Here is a 15,923-nt window from a genome sequence, read left to right on the forward strand (position 1 = left end):
TTTATTAACGTTATTAGTGTCAATTTGGATAAAATGACAACATTAAATATTTTTTAAAATTAAATGACTAAATTGAATTGTTTAAAATATTAGATTAAATTAAATCTTAAAAATAAATATAGAAACAAAAATATAATTTAGCCTTAAGTAAAAAGTACTTATCTACTCCTTCCACCACTATGTGTACATCAATTAATGTATAATTAAAAAAATAAGAAAACAAACTAATTAATATAGTCAAAATACACTAAATTTATGAACCAAAAAAAATACATTAAAATAATTAAATCTACCTTATACTCCCTCTAACTCTTATTACAAGGCACTTTTAATCAAATTCATTAGTTGATATTATTGGTTTATATAATAAAATAATAAGTTACCAATTTTACCCTTTTTAATTATCATAAATTTTCATGAGGTGGATATATTATCCATGTAAAGGCTTACACACCAATTCCAATAAAAATAAAAAATGACCATTAGAGAGTTTAAAAGATGAGAGAGAGAAATATGTACTCTCACAATCTTTAATATGGATAAAAAACATGAAAAATAGAATTAATGTTTTATAAGAATTATAAAGTATCTTATAAAAAGTATATACAATTTCTTATAAATTGTGCCTTATAATAAGAATTGTAAGAAGTAGTAAGTAGTAACAATTAAAGTTTCATTAATACATTTCTTTATTAATTCTTATGAACACATTCAACAATTATTACATAATTAAAATAAATAAATAAAATATTTAAGAATAGAATAATTATATTTATTAAGAAAATTAAATCAAATAATCAAAAAGAAACTAGTAATTGCTATTTTCTTTTAATAACCATTTACTTCCATTATCTTTTATTTTATTTTAGTTTTTAAAAGTGATATTAAGAGGCACCTCTTTTTCTCCTAGTTATTAATAAAGAAGATATTTTGTGTCTACTTTTATGTGAATATATTTTCACTTATTAATATTTCATAATTTTCTATTTTTAAATTGCTTTTAAATAATTGTTTTATTTCTATAATTATCTAAAATAGCTTAAATCCTCTGATTATTAACTTTTTACTCACACTTAACTTCGATTACTTTAAAAAGAAAATACACGAGAAGGTGACTTTTTAAATAGTATATATAAATATTTATCTTTTATATTTTTTTCTTTTTGTATTTCTCCTCGAATCCGAATAACTTTAAGTGTATGTAATTCCATTAAATATTATGTGTTATCCACGTTAACGCTGCTTGATTTTAGTAACATACATGCAATATTTCATAATATAAAAAATAGAGCATAGGTGTATGAAATCATTGAGTTCTATGTAATGTCACAATGGTTAGAACTTTTGCTTTCTCACAGTTTTTTAATGAGGGTTTTCATACAAAAAGATTTGATTCAAAAAGCATTACCTTTTTTTGTGGGTTCACCAGTGCAAAATATTACTGAACAATACAGGAAAAGGCCGAAGCTAAACCCCCAACATCATGTGGAACAAGACATGCATTCAGAAGAATATACCATGACTGGGCCGTGTAAGCTCAGGACATGCATTTGTTAGTTCACCGGTGAGAAAAATTGGAATTGAGTTTCAGAAAGAAAAAAAAAATAGAATAGAATCCATAACAAGCACAGAGAAACAGGTTGGATTAGATCCACTAGATGTAATTTGGACATTTGTTTGGTCAACTATCTGGATTGGTTCAAATCAGGTCATCAAATTATTTAGTTTTAGTAGAATTTACTCATTAAAAAACAAAAGATAGATTAAAAAAATTAAAAATTAAAAGTATGGACAATGTGAGACTCAACAATCAACAGAAGGATAGAAATAAAAATTGCAAACATACGACCTTGGTGGCATTAGCTAGCAGCGATGACCCCAAAGCATGATGGAAGAGGTTATCAGTACTGATCTTTTAAGGCAGAAAAGAAAGCAACCAAGTAGAAGGAACGAATATGAGCAGCGTTTGGTTTGGGAATCGGCAATTTGGATTTTAATTTAGGTTTCAACTTTTAGTCGAGACAAAAGATGAAATAAAACTCATGTACACGAACTGGCCTAATAAAGACATCATCATGTTCACCTGTAGCAGAACCATTTTAATTTTTGTTGAAATGTTTATCTCCCAGATCTGAATCCCTCCTCTACTAGAACAAAACTCTGTCCCGTCCCAGAAGCAAACGGCATGGCAATTGGCAAGGCCTTCCAGAATCAGAGAAAAGGTGAAAATGCGTGTTCCGCATTTGAACTGCCTGAGACGAAAGGCTAACTTGATAGATGGTCCAGACTAATAGCTAATGGTGAAAGACATGCTTTGGATTCAAGTACTTCGAGCTTTCAATTGAATAAAATAGAATAGGGCTTACATATGCCGCATCAACAAATTGATTAACGACAAAAAGGTAATGCAGTTTCTAGTAAGGCCCAAAGAGACAATTCTACATGGAAGAATTACAGTTATTCTTCAATTCTTTTGAAGTAGCCAATAAATCAGCTGATAAACTCGCTGGATTGAACCTGATTTGTAATTCGGGAGAAACAATGCTTGCTACTGAGAGGATGTTACCGTAGAGTGATACCCGAATCCAGAGTAGTAATGGGGTGTGAATAATAGCATTTCGCGAGCACACGTCAAACATTAACACTTGTAGAAGTTTCATAACATTTAAATTTAAAAATATGAATGTTAATTTTCTAAGCGTTAACCATTAGACTGGCCTTGTTGGATTATGATGGTTTCTATTTTAATAATCTAAATCTCAGTAATTGTAATTGTAATTGTACAGTGTAATTTTTCCACTATGCCAACAAAAGATACATAACCAATATTTTGGTGCAATTGTGATTAATCCGTTCGTATAAGCGATTGAAAAACGTCGTATATTTTAAGTTTAAATCACTTGGAAACTTGCGGCAATATCATTTGCATGGTCTCGGTTTTTTATTCAACAATAACAATGAAGGTCACAAAGTTCAGCTAGATAGAGATGCCCCATTAAGCAATTTGCAGAACTAACACGTCTCAGAAGCAACATATCAAGTTCCAAACAACAAAGCAAGAACTGGCAGCAACAGCGACCACAACTAACCAAAAGTGGTTGCTAAAAATGCGTGAGGAAATGAATGAGGTAATTGCTCATGTATGACTACTACTCACTACCGATGAGAACAGACAGCAACATCATACATAATGCGTAAGTACTAATCTCAATCAAGTCCACTAATGAGCAAAGCAAATCCAAGAAAACAGTATAAAAAAACGTGATGAAAAAAGACAGCCACTATGAAACAAGCAGATCAGGGAGTGTTTCAATATTGGAAAGTGAAGATTTGACGGGACACAACGTAGTGGTTCTAAAAGAAACGACCAGTGATCATGCAAAAAGTAGTGCCTAAATTTAAGAGATGTACGCTTAGAGGATGTACACAGTAAAAATTTTCCACTATTAATTATGGATTTTTGATACGAGAAAAAATTGGATTTCAGGGGAGTGTAGTTAAAACAGAAGAATTGTTCGATATTACAAACATAAGGTGACATAATCTTTTCTTCCTTTCCCCCAGTTCCCAAAACATAATATGCCAGAGACAAATAGTATCACATCAACTGCAATCTGAATGATAGAACAACATTGATCTCAACAGGACAAAAAGAAAGAAGCAGAAGCGAAAAGTATGGCTGCAAACTTAACTGCAACACAACACAACCACCACCAACTTAGCTATTCGTCAATAAAACTGCGGAACATTCTTTAATCATAATGCAATTTCATTCTCTGGCCATAAACACGAATCAGTAATATAAGGGACAACCGTCAATCTCAGTTCCCAATACACAACTAACAATCTTTAATCATAATGCAATTTCATTCTCTGGCCATAAACACGAATCAGTAATATAAGGGACAACCGTCAATCTCAGTTCCCAATACACAACTAACGTCACCATTAAGGATATGAAAGTTAAACTGGGAGAAGTAACATAATAATATAATAATAATGGTAGCCAACGATAATAACAATAATAATAATAATGACATGACAATGATAATAATTAGCTAATAGCAGTACATTACAGAACAAAACCAAAAATAAAACCTGCCTCATCCAACATTATCGAAGAGCGACCAAAAATTCGATCAGCAGTTGAATCAGTTCTGGTTGTCGTTCTTCCTCCCTGTCCCTTCCCCGTCCTTCTGTTCCAACAACCTCCCAGCCTCTTCATCACCCTGCTGAGCCTTCTTCTGCGCCTCAGAAGCCTTCAGAGACTGCAACTTACAGTGATTATAGTACGCAACCCCCAAAAACGCCAACCCATAGCCAATCAAATTAATGGGGGTCACGGTGTCCTTTATCACCGACCAAGAGAACGCAATCAAGAGCCAATCCTTGACCACCCCTGCAACATTCATGGTCAAAGCCGAAGTCTTTCCCACCAGCAAGAAAACTGCAAGGTTCAAAGCAAAAGCACAAGCCGAATTGGTCCCGAAAATCGCGAAATCCAAATGGAAGCTGGAGTTATCCCTCAATGAAGGGTACTCCATGATAATCCAAGGCACGGAGAGGAAGACCAAACAACAAGGGGCAATATAGTAAAGCGAGGTAATAGGGTTCAACGAAATCCCCTTCGAATTGAGCAAAATTTGGATGAGAACCAAGCGAGTGGCCTCAAACGCAACCGCGAGAAGCTGCAGAGTGACACCCCAAGCATCGAATTTCGCCTCGCCATAAGCAGCAACAGCAACCCCGAGCGAGATGGAAACCATGTTCGCCATGGTCTCGTTCTTAAAGGTCTCTTTTTTAAACATGACCCCAATGGAATAAACAGCCACAGGCATAAGCGCCTTAAGCATCTGAATGAAGGAGACAGAGAGGTAGATATACGCTGAATTCGAAAACCAGAGTGAAAGGGAATAGAGTGCACCAATCGGAACCACGGATTTGAGGTACAGATCGCGAGACATTTGAACGGGTTCAACGAGCTTCAAGACGCGAACGAGAATGTATGCGAGGGAAGAGCAAAAAGCCATGTGGATCATGGTGAGCGAGATCGGGTATGGCCAGTTGTACATCTTCCGATCCAGAATGTACTTGTTGTACACGATGACCGTGAAGCTGAGGAAGATCCATATCGCCACGTAGGTGTAGGAGAGGACGATTTTCTTCACCACGCCGTCGGAGACCGCCATTGCCTGTGCTAGTTCCAACCCTAACCCTAACCCTAACTGTGCTGTGTGATGGTTGTTCGGTATTTTAAGAGCGTGGAATAGGCAGATCTGGCGCAATTTCAGGTGATCAGCATTCAATGCTTTTGGATCTCTCTCCTTCAAATCTCAAACCAGGTTTGGTGATTAAAAGGAAACTCTAACACAATCGCAAACTTACTATTAACTATTTTATATTCAAGAGAGAGAGCTTCACTTTGAGTAGACACTAATTAACGATTATTATTATTATACAACAACAACAACGTGTCACTTTCTAATGGACTTGGGCTATTTGATGGGCTTTCCCTGTTTGATATCCAATACCAACTAAGTCCTTTGTTTTAGGTGGCGTTTGGTTGGGTTGTTTCCATTCTAGGGGCTTACTTGCAAAAATAATATGTTGTTATCATTGTTATGTTGGTAATTGGTGTTCCTATTCCACACTCTTGTGTTTTTTTCCTTCTAATTCAGATGCCACCGAATTGATTTTAAACGCTAAATTACGGGTGGAAGCCATTTTGGCCTTCCAATTGGACCAATCATTTCAAGAGGAGTGTGAGGAAGCAAGACCAACACTTGGTCTAAATTGTAACGCCCAATGAGGTTAGCAAGTTAGGCATGGGATGATGGAACAAGGACGACAAAATAAACAAGTGGCGTGTCACGTGGAGGAATTAAGTTTGGAACTTGGGAATGGAAACAGCCTCTCATTTTTGGCGTGTTTGAAGAAATTTTTCACATGGGATGGCTGACTTTGGGGGCACTTTTGACCTGTGCGAGGACAATTAAGGTTTAAGGATTCACATGAATCGCGATCCTTCTTGCCCTTTGCTCAGATTGCACTCTAAGAGTGTACTCCCCAAAAAATGTAACTTACTTAACGTTTTCATTTGTTATAGTATATTCTGATCACTTTAAAACCTGAATTGGGGGATAACATGTCAGAGAAAACTCTCATGCACGCATAATGCATTATTGCCTTCCTTGAAATGAGGTGCTCAAATTACATAATGACAAACTGCTCCTTTAAGCCTTACTTTTGCATATATGTGTTACTATTTTATTATGGAATATTAGTTTTTCTTAAAATTATTAAATACATCAAAAAATAAAACAAAATACTACATGTTATTCTAAAAATGATTAATGATATAATTACAATATTGAGTATGAAATAAATTATATTATTCATGATTCTTGACAAAAATTAATCATTGTATCCAATAATAAATATTTTGTATTATTATCATGATTATAAAAAAATTATTAAAGATGACACAAATCAGATGATATTATATCATATTTTTTTTCCTTTATACCAAATCAATTATTTCTTAACGAGGTAACGTTTTAATTTGGTTTATTTGATTTATTTTAATATAATTAATATTTTAGAAGATTACATTTATTATAACGTTGAAATTTTAACGTTAAACACAACTTGACATTAAATATATGATATGATAATCAATATTTAATTTAATTACATTTTTTAATTTTTATTTGTATTTTATTTTCATCTCATTTAACTACTTTTATGAGATAAAAAAATGAAACAAAAGCATAATTTAGGTCAAATATTACTAATTATTAATTATCATGTCATTATAATGTTAACGATGAAGAATAAAAATTCTATAAAAGAATATGTTAAAATTACTAGTACTTTTTTTCTAACTAGTTTCAATAAAAAAAATTGTCATGTTTGACTATTTAACATAGTTATATGTTAAAATTTTGAATTTGAAATTACTAATTATGTTAAAACAATGGTTGATGCATGCACTCAATGAACCCTAAACTAAAATTTAATTCTTCTTTAAGCTATATAACGATATTTTAACTTATGTGATGCACAAGTTAAATATTTATTATATAACTGAAATTTATAATAAATTATATATATAAATAAATATTATATTTGACTATATAAATTAATATTTTTAAATAAATTATATTAAATTTTTGATAAATAATTTATATTTTAGCATGATATTATCTTTATTTATTGATAATGTATTAAAAATATATCAAAAGTTAATGTATAAATAAATATGATATATAAAATTCGAATTAGATAAAAAAATTAAAAATTTTCTAAAAATTATCTCATAAGAAAAATCTCTGAAAACTCTCTCATGCAAGATATATATTTGTTTAATATATAGAAATTGATTTTAATTTGTATAACATTTTTTAAATAACTAAATTATTAATTCACCTTTATATATCAACTCATATATTAAACATGGGCTTTTATCTTATCTAAAAGCGTTTTTAGGAGTTTTAATAAGAATTCGTAAAAAAAAAAAATTTAACTTCTTATCTAACTAGTATTTTAACTTGTTTAATGCACAAATTACATATTTATTATATGTAACTAAAATTTATTAAAAAAATAGTATATTCAAATAAATAGTACATTTGAATATATAAATTATATTTAAATTTTTTATAAATATATAGCTTTAAATATATAAAATATTTTTAGATTTATGATAAATAGTTTATATAGTAATACACTGTTATTTTTATTTATTGATAAAATTTAATTCATAATAATGATGATAAATAAAAACAAAATTAAATAAGAAGATAAAAAATATTCTTAAAAATCTTCTTGTCGAAGAAAAACTTCTAAAAATATTCTAATTCAACATCAAAGTCCATTTTTAATATGGAATATGTAAAGGTTGATTCAACATTTATTTATCATAATTATTTATAAATTAAATATTAATAATTTAAAAGAAATATTAATAAATAAAAATATTTTTTATCACAATAAAAATTACTTATTATAAATCTAAAATATATTTTATATATTTAAAATATTTGTGTATATTAATTTTAAATATAACTTATATATTCAAACATAATATAATATATATATATATATATATATATATATAATTTATTATAAATTATAATTATACATAATAAACATACATGTGCATTGTATAGATTAAAATATTAATTAAATATAATTAATTATTTTAGACAGATGACACTTTTACTTTCTAAAATGTTTTTTATCGAAAGTATTTTTAGGAGTTTTCATTTAATAAGTGAATTTTTAAAAATTATTTTAGCTTTTTAATTCATCATTTTATTTATACATTAAATTTAAATATAATATTTATTTATATTGATAATTTTTTATAATTTTTAGTTGCATGATAAATATTTAGTATGTAATATATATACTAAAATAATAATTATTTTAAAATTTTTCATCAAAATGTCAATTAGTATACTCTCAGAAAAAAATTACAATCAGAATATTTTTTACTGGAATTTTTTTTCTTCCAAATCTCATACGATTAAGTTTTTAAATTATCATATAATTTAATACTTTGACATATTTTTGTATTATGGTGAAAAAAAACAACAGAAGACTATTACTGCAAAACAATTTTTTTTTACGGCTTACCACAAAATATATTAAAAATTTGTTTGATGATGAAGATATCATAAAATATGGTAGTCAAATAAATTTTAATTTCCGTCCAATATTTAGTTAGATAACAAACTTGAAAAAGTATAATTATCTTATATTGTATTTAACACCAACTCCTTCACTTTAAATATGATAAATTTTAGTTATATATAATAAATATTTAATTTATGAAATAATTAATTATATAATAATAAAATAACATATAAATTACATTTAAATATATTTCGAATTATTTCAATTACGACCTTATTTTGTTTTAGTTATAATAAAAAATATTGTAATTTTTAGATTTTGTTATTTTTTTAATATTCATCTTTGTTCCTTATCATTAATTTTATTTAGTTTAGCACTGACATGATTAACAAAATGAATTATATTAAATAAGATAATTGGGATAACAAAGAATATTTTAAATTACGATAATTATATTTTTTTAAGGAATAATTTAATTAAGTAATATATATTTTTATATAAATAAGATAATTTTATTTTTAGTTTCTATAAATAAAATTGTTTTTCATCTTTTTATATTTGGAACTTTGTTTTTATTTCTATTATTATATGTCAAATTTTAATTGTTTATATGTTTATTAAAAAGTTGAGTGATCATCTTAGGTAATACTTGTTAAGATATAAATAAAAGTCTCGTATCATTAGATCACGAGGAGAAATAAAGGTTTATAAAAGCGTATATAATCTCCATTAGTATAACACCTCTTAAAAGATGACTAAAAGCAAAATCATGAATGTTTAGACCCAAAATAGATAATATCGTACCAATATAGTTACGTGTGTGTGAAACTCGGTGTCCAACAATGATATCAGAGTTGATGGTTTTGACCAAATGACTGACTTAAAGTCTCAAACGAGTATTTGACCATGGGAAGCGGTAGGCCCAAGTGTAGGATCTCTTATGTAGAAAGTCTTCCTAATGGTGTAGAGGTTAGACAATGTGTCCTGTTGATGTGAGCTAATAACGTTGTAAGTATCTAGAACTAGATAAGTGTGACTAAAGCTCTAAAGACCTCATTTGTAACATGTCTTGGTCTCCATACAATACAACATAACAACTGGTAGCGAAAAACATCTAACTTAAGACTATAAAATTATATATAGAAGAAGCATATACTATATTGCATACATATAAAGGCGACTAACTAAGAAAATATGTGTAATATAAATACAATAATCTAATAAATGTAAAATATATATATATACACACATCTATTCTCATTAGACAATCAACAAAACATCTTCCGGCTCATGCACCATTGAGTGGCCTCCACAACAACACTTCGGTCCAATCCTTTATATCCTACTTGCATACCATGTATGATTATCACAATCAACACCATATGAGAACATGCAAGGATAAGCTAGAGTAAAAAAATAACATATATACAACACAAGAACATCACATCATCATCTCATCTTTAACAACACAACAAGGCATCAAGGTATACAAAACAAATCAACACAACAACTATAGTTAAACACAACAACCCATTTCAGCATAGATTAACACAACATATGAATAACATAATCAACTCAACACAACAATTATATGCGTTATCACGCATTTCAACTAGAATATCCCCTACAACACAAGGTGAATAGTTTAAGTGATTTGACCTTACCGAACCGACAACATAGCGTGATCTTTTTGGGCTTGTTAGATCAACAACAAATTGGATAAAAATCCACAACACAACAACTCGATTTCTCAAATGTCGCTACTTAAACAAGAAAGTATAATTCTACTATTAGGGTAGAACAGTTGGGTATGGGCCTACCATGACGTTAACTAACTTAACTAATTAAGTCTCCTATGGGATCAGCCCACCAACTATCCTCTTAATACTACAACCTTCCGATACTCGATTGGTCATTATATTTCATTTAATAACTTAAGACATCATATATTACCATATGTTATAAGAGAATTAACATATATCATTTTCAACATGTAATCATCAACTAGTATATAATGACAACTTCCACATAACATAACACAATTGGAGTTCCAGTAATCCAATCAAACTCATATTTATCTTACATGAATACTAAAAAAATTATATGGAACTATTATTAGAATTAATAAAAAAATAGTATATATATATATATATATATATATATATATATTTGCAAAATCAAATTTGATTTTATTAGAGTCAAAATCAATTCTCACAAGTCTTACCATGAAACTAAGAGCAATCTAAGTATATAAAGGTGAAAACCTCTTATATGAAAAAGTTAGTGCCTTAGGAAGTAAGTAGTAACCCTATTCATTTATAAGCTACTTTTGATGTTAGGTAATTTTTTAAAAAGATTTAATACATCGTTGATTCTAAATTTTTTATAAAATCATTGAATTAAATTTTTTATATTTTAAAATTTATTCCTATGATTAAAATCTCATTTATAATTCGTTAAATTTTTTAATTTATTTATTGTGATTAGAAATTTATTTAACTATGAAACTTACATATATATATATATATATATATATATATATATATATTAAAAATGCATATATGTACATTTTAATTTTGATTGTATTTTACGAAATAAGCAATTTGATTTTTTAGTTACTGTTTAAAACAATAATTTTCAATGTTATTTTTCAAAAGAATAATTCTTTCACAATAATTATAAACAGAATATAAATTAGACAAACGTAAACAAATAGCAGAAAATAATTATTTTTTTAACATATATAGATCTAAGCGAAAGAAAATGAGTTACTTAAATAAATAGTTCTTTGTATCAGTGTTCATAAATTGTTTTAGGTTGATTTTGAACTAAATAAATCATCCAATCCAGAGACTTAAGAAAAGTTGTGATTCGGTTTGATTTGGATGTCTATTTTTTAAAAAGAAAAAATGATATGATCTAATTCAGTCAAATGTGGTTTAAATTGGATTAGATAAATCGATTTTTATCGTCACACCCTTACAAGTAATTTGGACACCAAAAATTTTACACAAAAACAACATATCTTATTTCTCAAGAACTTAAAAAATTTAAGAAAGAATATATAAGCCCAACTTTGCTTCAAATTTATATACATTTTGTCAAATGACTTAAAAAAATTTCGAATAAATTTCTTCAAAATACTTACAGAAAAAAATTGGGACGAAAAATTATATAAATTTATCTATAAATTCAAACTAGTTTATAAATAAGCTAACTTGTAATTTTTTTAAACAACTATATGAGAGAAAATTTATAAATTAACTAATAAAAAGATTTATTTTATTTTTTTTATCTTAAAGGTTTTTTATTTTATGGATAAATTTGTACAAATAAACTCATAACCAACCCAATTCTTTAAAAGTATAGAAACATTTGTTTTTTAAGCTATTGTAAAAGCAAATCCAACAAGACATATAAACATTAACATACTTAAAAAAAAAAAAAAAAAAATCTAGCCGCAAGCCCGCAACAAACGGCGAGTCACACACTAAAAAAACTACAACAAATATGTTTAGTCTTTTATTTTCTCTCTAACAAATCGATTAAAAAATAAACTACATCAAATAAGTTCAACATTTTATATGAAAGGGAAAGAGGTTACTAATTTTGGGGATAAACTCATATCAAATGTGTGTAACTAGAGTCATATTAACATGAAACGCACACCCCTATGATACTAATGTGCTTATAATTTGTATATCAATTCGGTTCAGTTTTGGATCAATTTTGAAAATGCAAAGCAAAATCGAACCAATCAGTTTAACCTAAAGAACATCTAAACAACTAAAACAAATTTGTTTGTGCCAATTTAGTTTATTTTTAGATTAGATCACCTTTTTTTTTTTTTAAGAATAACCTCTAGTTCTTTGTTTGATGAGAAATTATTTTTGATTTGTATTAAGATATTTCCAAGTTATTAATAGTATTAGTGTACTAAATATGTCTAAATAATAAATGAAATATGAGTAGAAGAACGTAACATAATGCTTGATTATTATTTATTAATTAAAAATTTTAAATACTTTTAATTACTCTTAGGAACAGTAACATATACTCTAGTGTTTATATTCATGCACTTCGTCCTTAGAGGGCAGACTCATTCTTGACAATATAAACACAAACTTTTAACATTTGTTAACTTAAGTATTAAAATTTCTTTTGCAAATACAATCACCAATTAAAAGATCGAAGACTCAAGACTTCCAAGGACTTTAGATGAATACTTTTTTCAGCAAGTACATTTGGCGTTCATCTTGAAGTTGTAGAAAACTTTCCTACGATCACTTGCGTAACACTATCTTTTAAAGTGCTTGTTTTAATATTAAGTTATATGTTTAGTTGGGGTAGTTTTGGAAAAGGGCACATAAGGTTTCTTAAAATAAAATTGAACCCTATAAGTCACATTTTCAGGAAAATTTTGAAAGAAGTAGTGAGAAACTCTTTGGAGAAAATATTCACTTCTCTTTGTTGCTATCTCCTTTCACCCTTTCCATAGTTGATCTTAATAGGTTAGTGAGCACTCAAGGTTGGTGGTCGAAAGCCTGGATTCGTTGGAGTTGCACGGTGAACTTAAACTCTTCTTTTTTTCTTCCCCTAGTCGTGAACTAGGAGTTGAGGTAAGGAAAACTTGTTTTTATTCTTATTGTTGCATGTTGAATGTGTTGTTGATTTTTCCATTGGTGGCTTGGATTTTTGTTATCAATATAATTGTTTATGTTGTGAAGTCGGGGCTCCGGGAGAAGGTGAACCCAAAATCCAAAGTTTTTGATCTCTCATTGTAGTGCTTGACTTCATACGTTACTCCAACATTAATTAAGGATCTCGAGGAGACTTACCAATCCACTCCAAGTGTTTAACATTTACTAAAGGATAATTTTTCAATAATTGGTCTCATAGAGCGCTACACCAATATCCTCACAATGACATATCCAACTTTAAAAAGCATCATCTCTTATTGTCCAAAGTCAACCAACATGCCTAAATGCCTATAGCACTCTCAGCATCAACACCTTAACTGATCAACAAATCATGCTTTAATGATTGTAGCACTCTTATTATCACACCTTAACAACATACATCTATATGCATTACCCTAGGTTAATGTATATAGAAGTATCAATAGAAATCAATTTATGTCATACCAATGCATCTCAACAATCTAACCATACAATCATCTATATATGTTATCCTTGATCAACATGCATAAAACAATTATCACCAATCAGCATTCAATAGATCCATCTAAACTATCCATGTTCACCATTTAATTCATTAAGCAACTCACGCTTGGTGCCATATGCTCGACACCCAAAGCCATCAAGGTAGGGAACTCTCTACCTTACCTATGCCCATTTCCATACAACTCGCACCCGTCGTGGATTAGGTGGAGACCCCTTAGGCACTCGCACCTAGTGTGGAAAGATCTCATGCTTGGCCTCAAACCAATCCAAGATGTTTCTCTCTCCTCGCATCCAATGTCATTTTTTTAGCGTCTGACGTTAATCCAAGCAAAGCCAAATCTCTCATTTCATGCTTGAAATCATTGAAGTCACACTTGACCAAGTTAGAGGTTATTCTCTTTCCTCACATCGACATCACCAATCATGCGTCCGACGTGAGCAAGACAAAGACCCTTGATTTGAGTCACGCTTGATGCCATGAAGGCACTCTCGACATGATGATGAGTTATGCACTTACATACTCACAAATTTGGCTCAAACCACCTTTAAAATAGAATATTCCAACCATACAAACACAAGATGGCACCTATATACATCATCCACAACTCAATTTACACTAGAATGGTTGCATGTAACAATAACTCAAATAAATCACCAAGATTCACCTTCATGAACTCAAACCACCCAAGTTCAACAGACAAAAATTCACACCTCCGAGTCATTCATACAATCATGCATTAAACGAATTCAAGACACATATAACCTACCAGTCCATTAAAGATCTAAGTTCTAGCTTCCTTTACCTCAACTCCAAGTAAAAAATATGAATAAGGAAAAATAATATTAGTTTCGAGATTCAAGTAAATGTAAACTTTGCACCTACATCACCTTTATTCACAGTTATTCAACTTTGAATCAACAACTAACGACAATCCTTACTCACTAGGGAGGCTTAAAAATAAGAAGAAGAAGGATTAAACTTCAAGGCTTCTCTCTCCATGTTATCTCTCTAGGAATCTTGAGAATGAACTTATGAAACCCAATTCTTAAAAGAAACCTCATATACTCTTCTTCTGAAGGTCAAACTGGACCTTTATCCAAAAAAGCTCTCTAAATACCCAAAACTCTTTAGGAGTTCCTCAACTCCCAGAGTCCCTCAACGACTATTCCAAAACAACAAACACCATCTAATCATCGAGAAAATATAATAATTAACCAAGACATACAATATTATAGGATGCAAGTTAAAATCCAAGTATAAAATCTTGTAGAGGAGATCTCATTTGAGTAAATGCTCTCAGATGCAAGTTAAAACCAAATATAAAATCTTTATAGAGAAAATCTCATCTGAGTAAACGCTCTCAGATGAAAGTTAAAACCTAAGTATAAAATCTTGTTAGACAAGTTGTCATATGAGTATAAACTCTCAAATGGATTTTCTATGTATAAAATTTTGGCTGACAAGTTCCCATCCGAGAAACAGGCATGTACGTATTCATCCAAGTAAAAATTCTCGATGGATTTTTCCAAGTATAAAATCTTTTTTAACAAATTTTCATCCAACCAGTCGACAAGTAGCCATTTGAGAAATTGATATATTCTAACCTGAGTAAAAACTATTAGATGAATTTTTCCAGGTATAAAAACTTGGTCGACATGTTCTCATCCAGTTGGCTAATAAGTACCCATTTGAGAAGTCGACATGTTCTCATTTGAGTAAAAACTATTGTTTAGATTTCCCAAGTATAAAATCTTGATTGACATGTTCTCACTTGAGTAAAAATCCTTGGATGGAATTTTCCAAGTATAAGATCTTGGTCAACAAGTCCTTATTTAACCAACAAGTTCTTATCTGGTTGATAAGTACCCATTTGAGAAGCCGACATGTTCTCACCCAATTTTGGATGAATTTTTCAAAGTATAAAATCTTAGCCAACAAGTTCTCATTTGTCGATCAACAAGTACCCATTTGAGAAGTTGACATGTTCTCATTTGAGTAACAACTCTCGGACAAATTTCCCAAAGTATAAAATCTTGGCAAACATGTTCTCACCCAAGTAAAAACTATTGAATGGATTTTTCCAAGTATAAAATATTGGC

General features: G+C 29.5%; 1 protein-coding gene across 1 annotated transcript; it reads right to left on the bottom strand.

Annotated features, from left to right (window-relative positions):
- Window positions 1-3,957: 3,957 nt before the first annotated feature.
- LOC109809883 (putative sugar phosphate/phosphate translocator At4g32390) lies at window positions 3,958-5,436 on the bottom strand. Its single transcript, XM_020373299.3, has one exon. It carries the CDS (start codon window positions 5,187-5,189, stop codon window positions 4,152-4,154), a length of 1,038 nt encoding a protein of 345 aa, XP_020228888.2. The 5' UTR covers window positions 5,190-5,436; the 3' UTR covers window positions 3,958-4,151.
- Window positions 5,437-15,923: the final 10,487 nt, after the last annotated feature.

This window comes from Cajanus cajan, chromosome 5, assembly GCF_000230855.2.
Source record: "Cajanus cajan strain Asha chromosome 5, NIPB_CcT2T_4, whole genome shotgun sequence".
Lineage (NCBI taxonomy): Eukaryota > Viridiplantae > Streptophyta > Magnoliopsida > Fabales > Fabaceae > Cajanus > Cajanus cajan.

Excerpts from the sequence above, each read along its gene's own strand:
- LOC109809883 (XM_020373299.3), bottom strand. The coding sequence starts at position 5,189 with ATGGCGGTCTCCGACGGCGTGGTGAAGAAAATCGTCCTCTCCTACACC.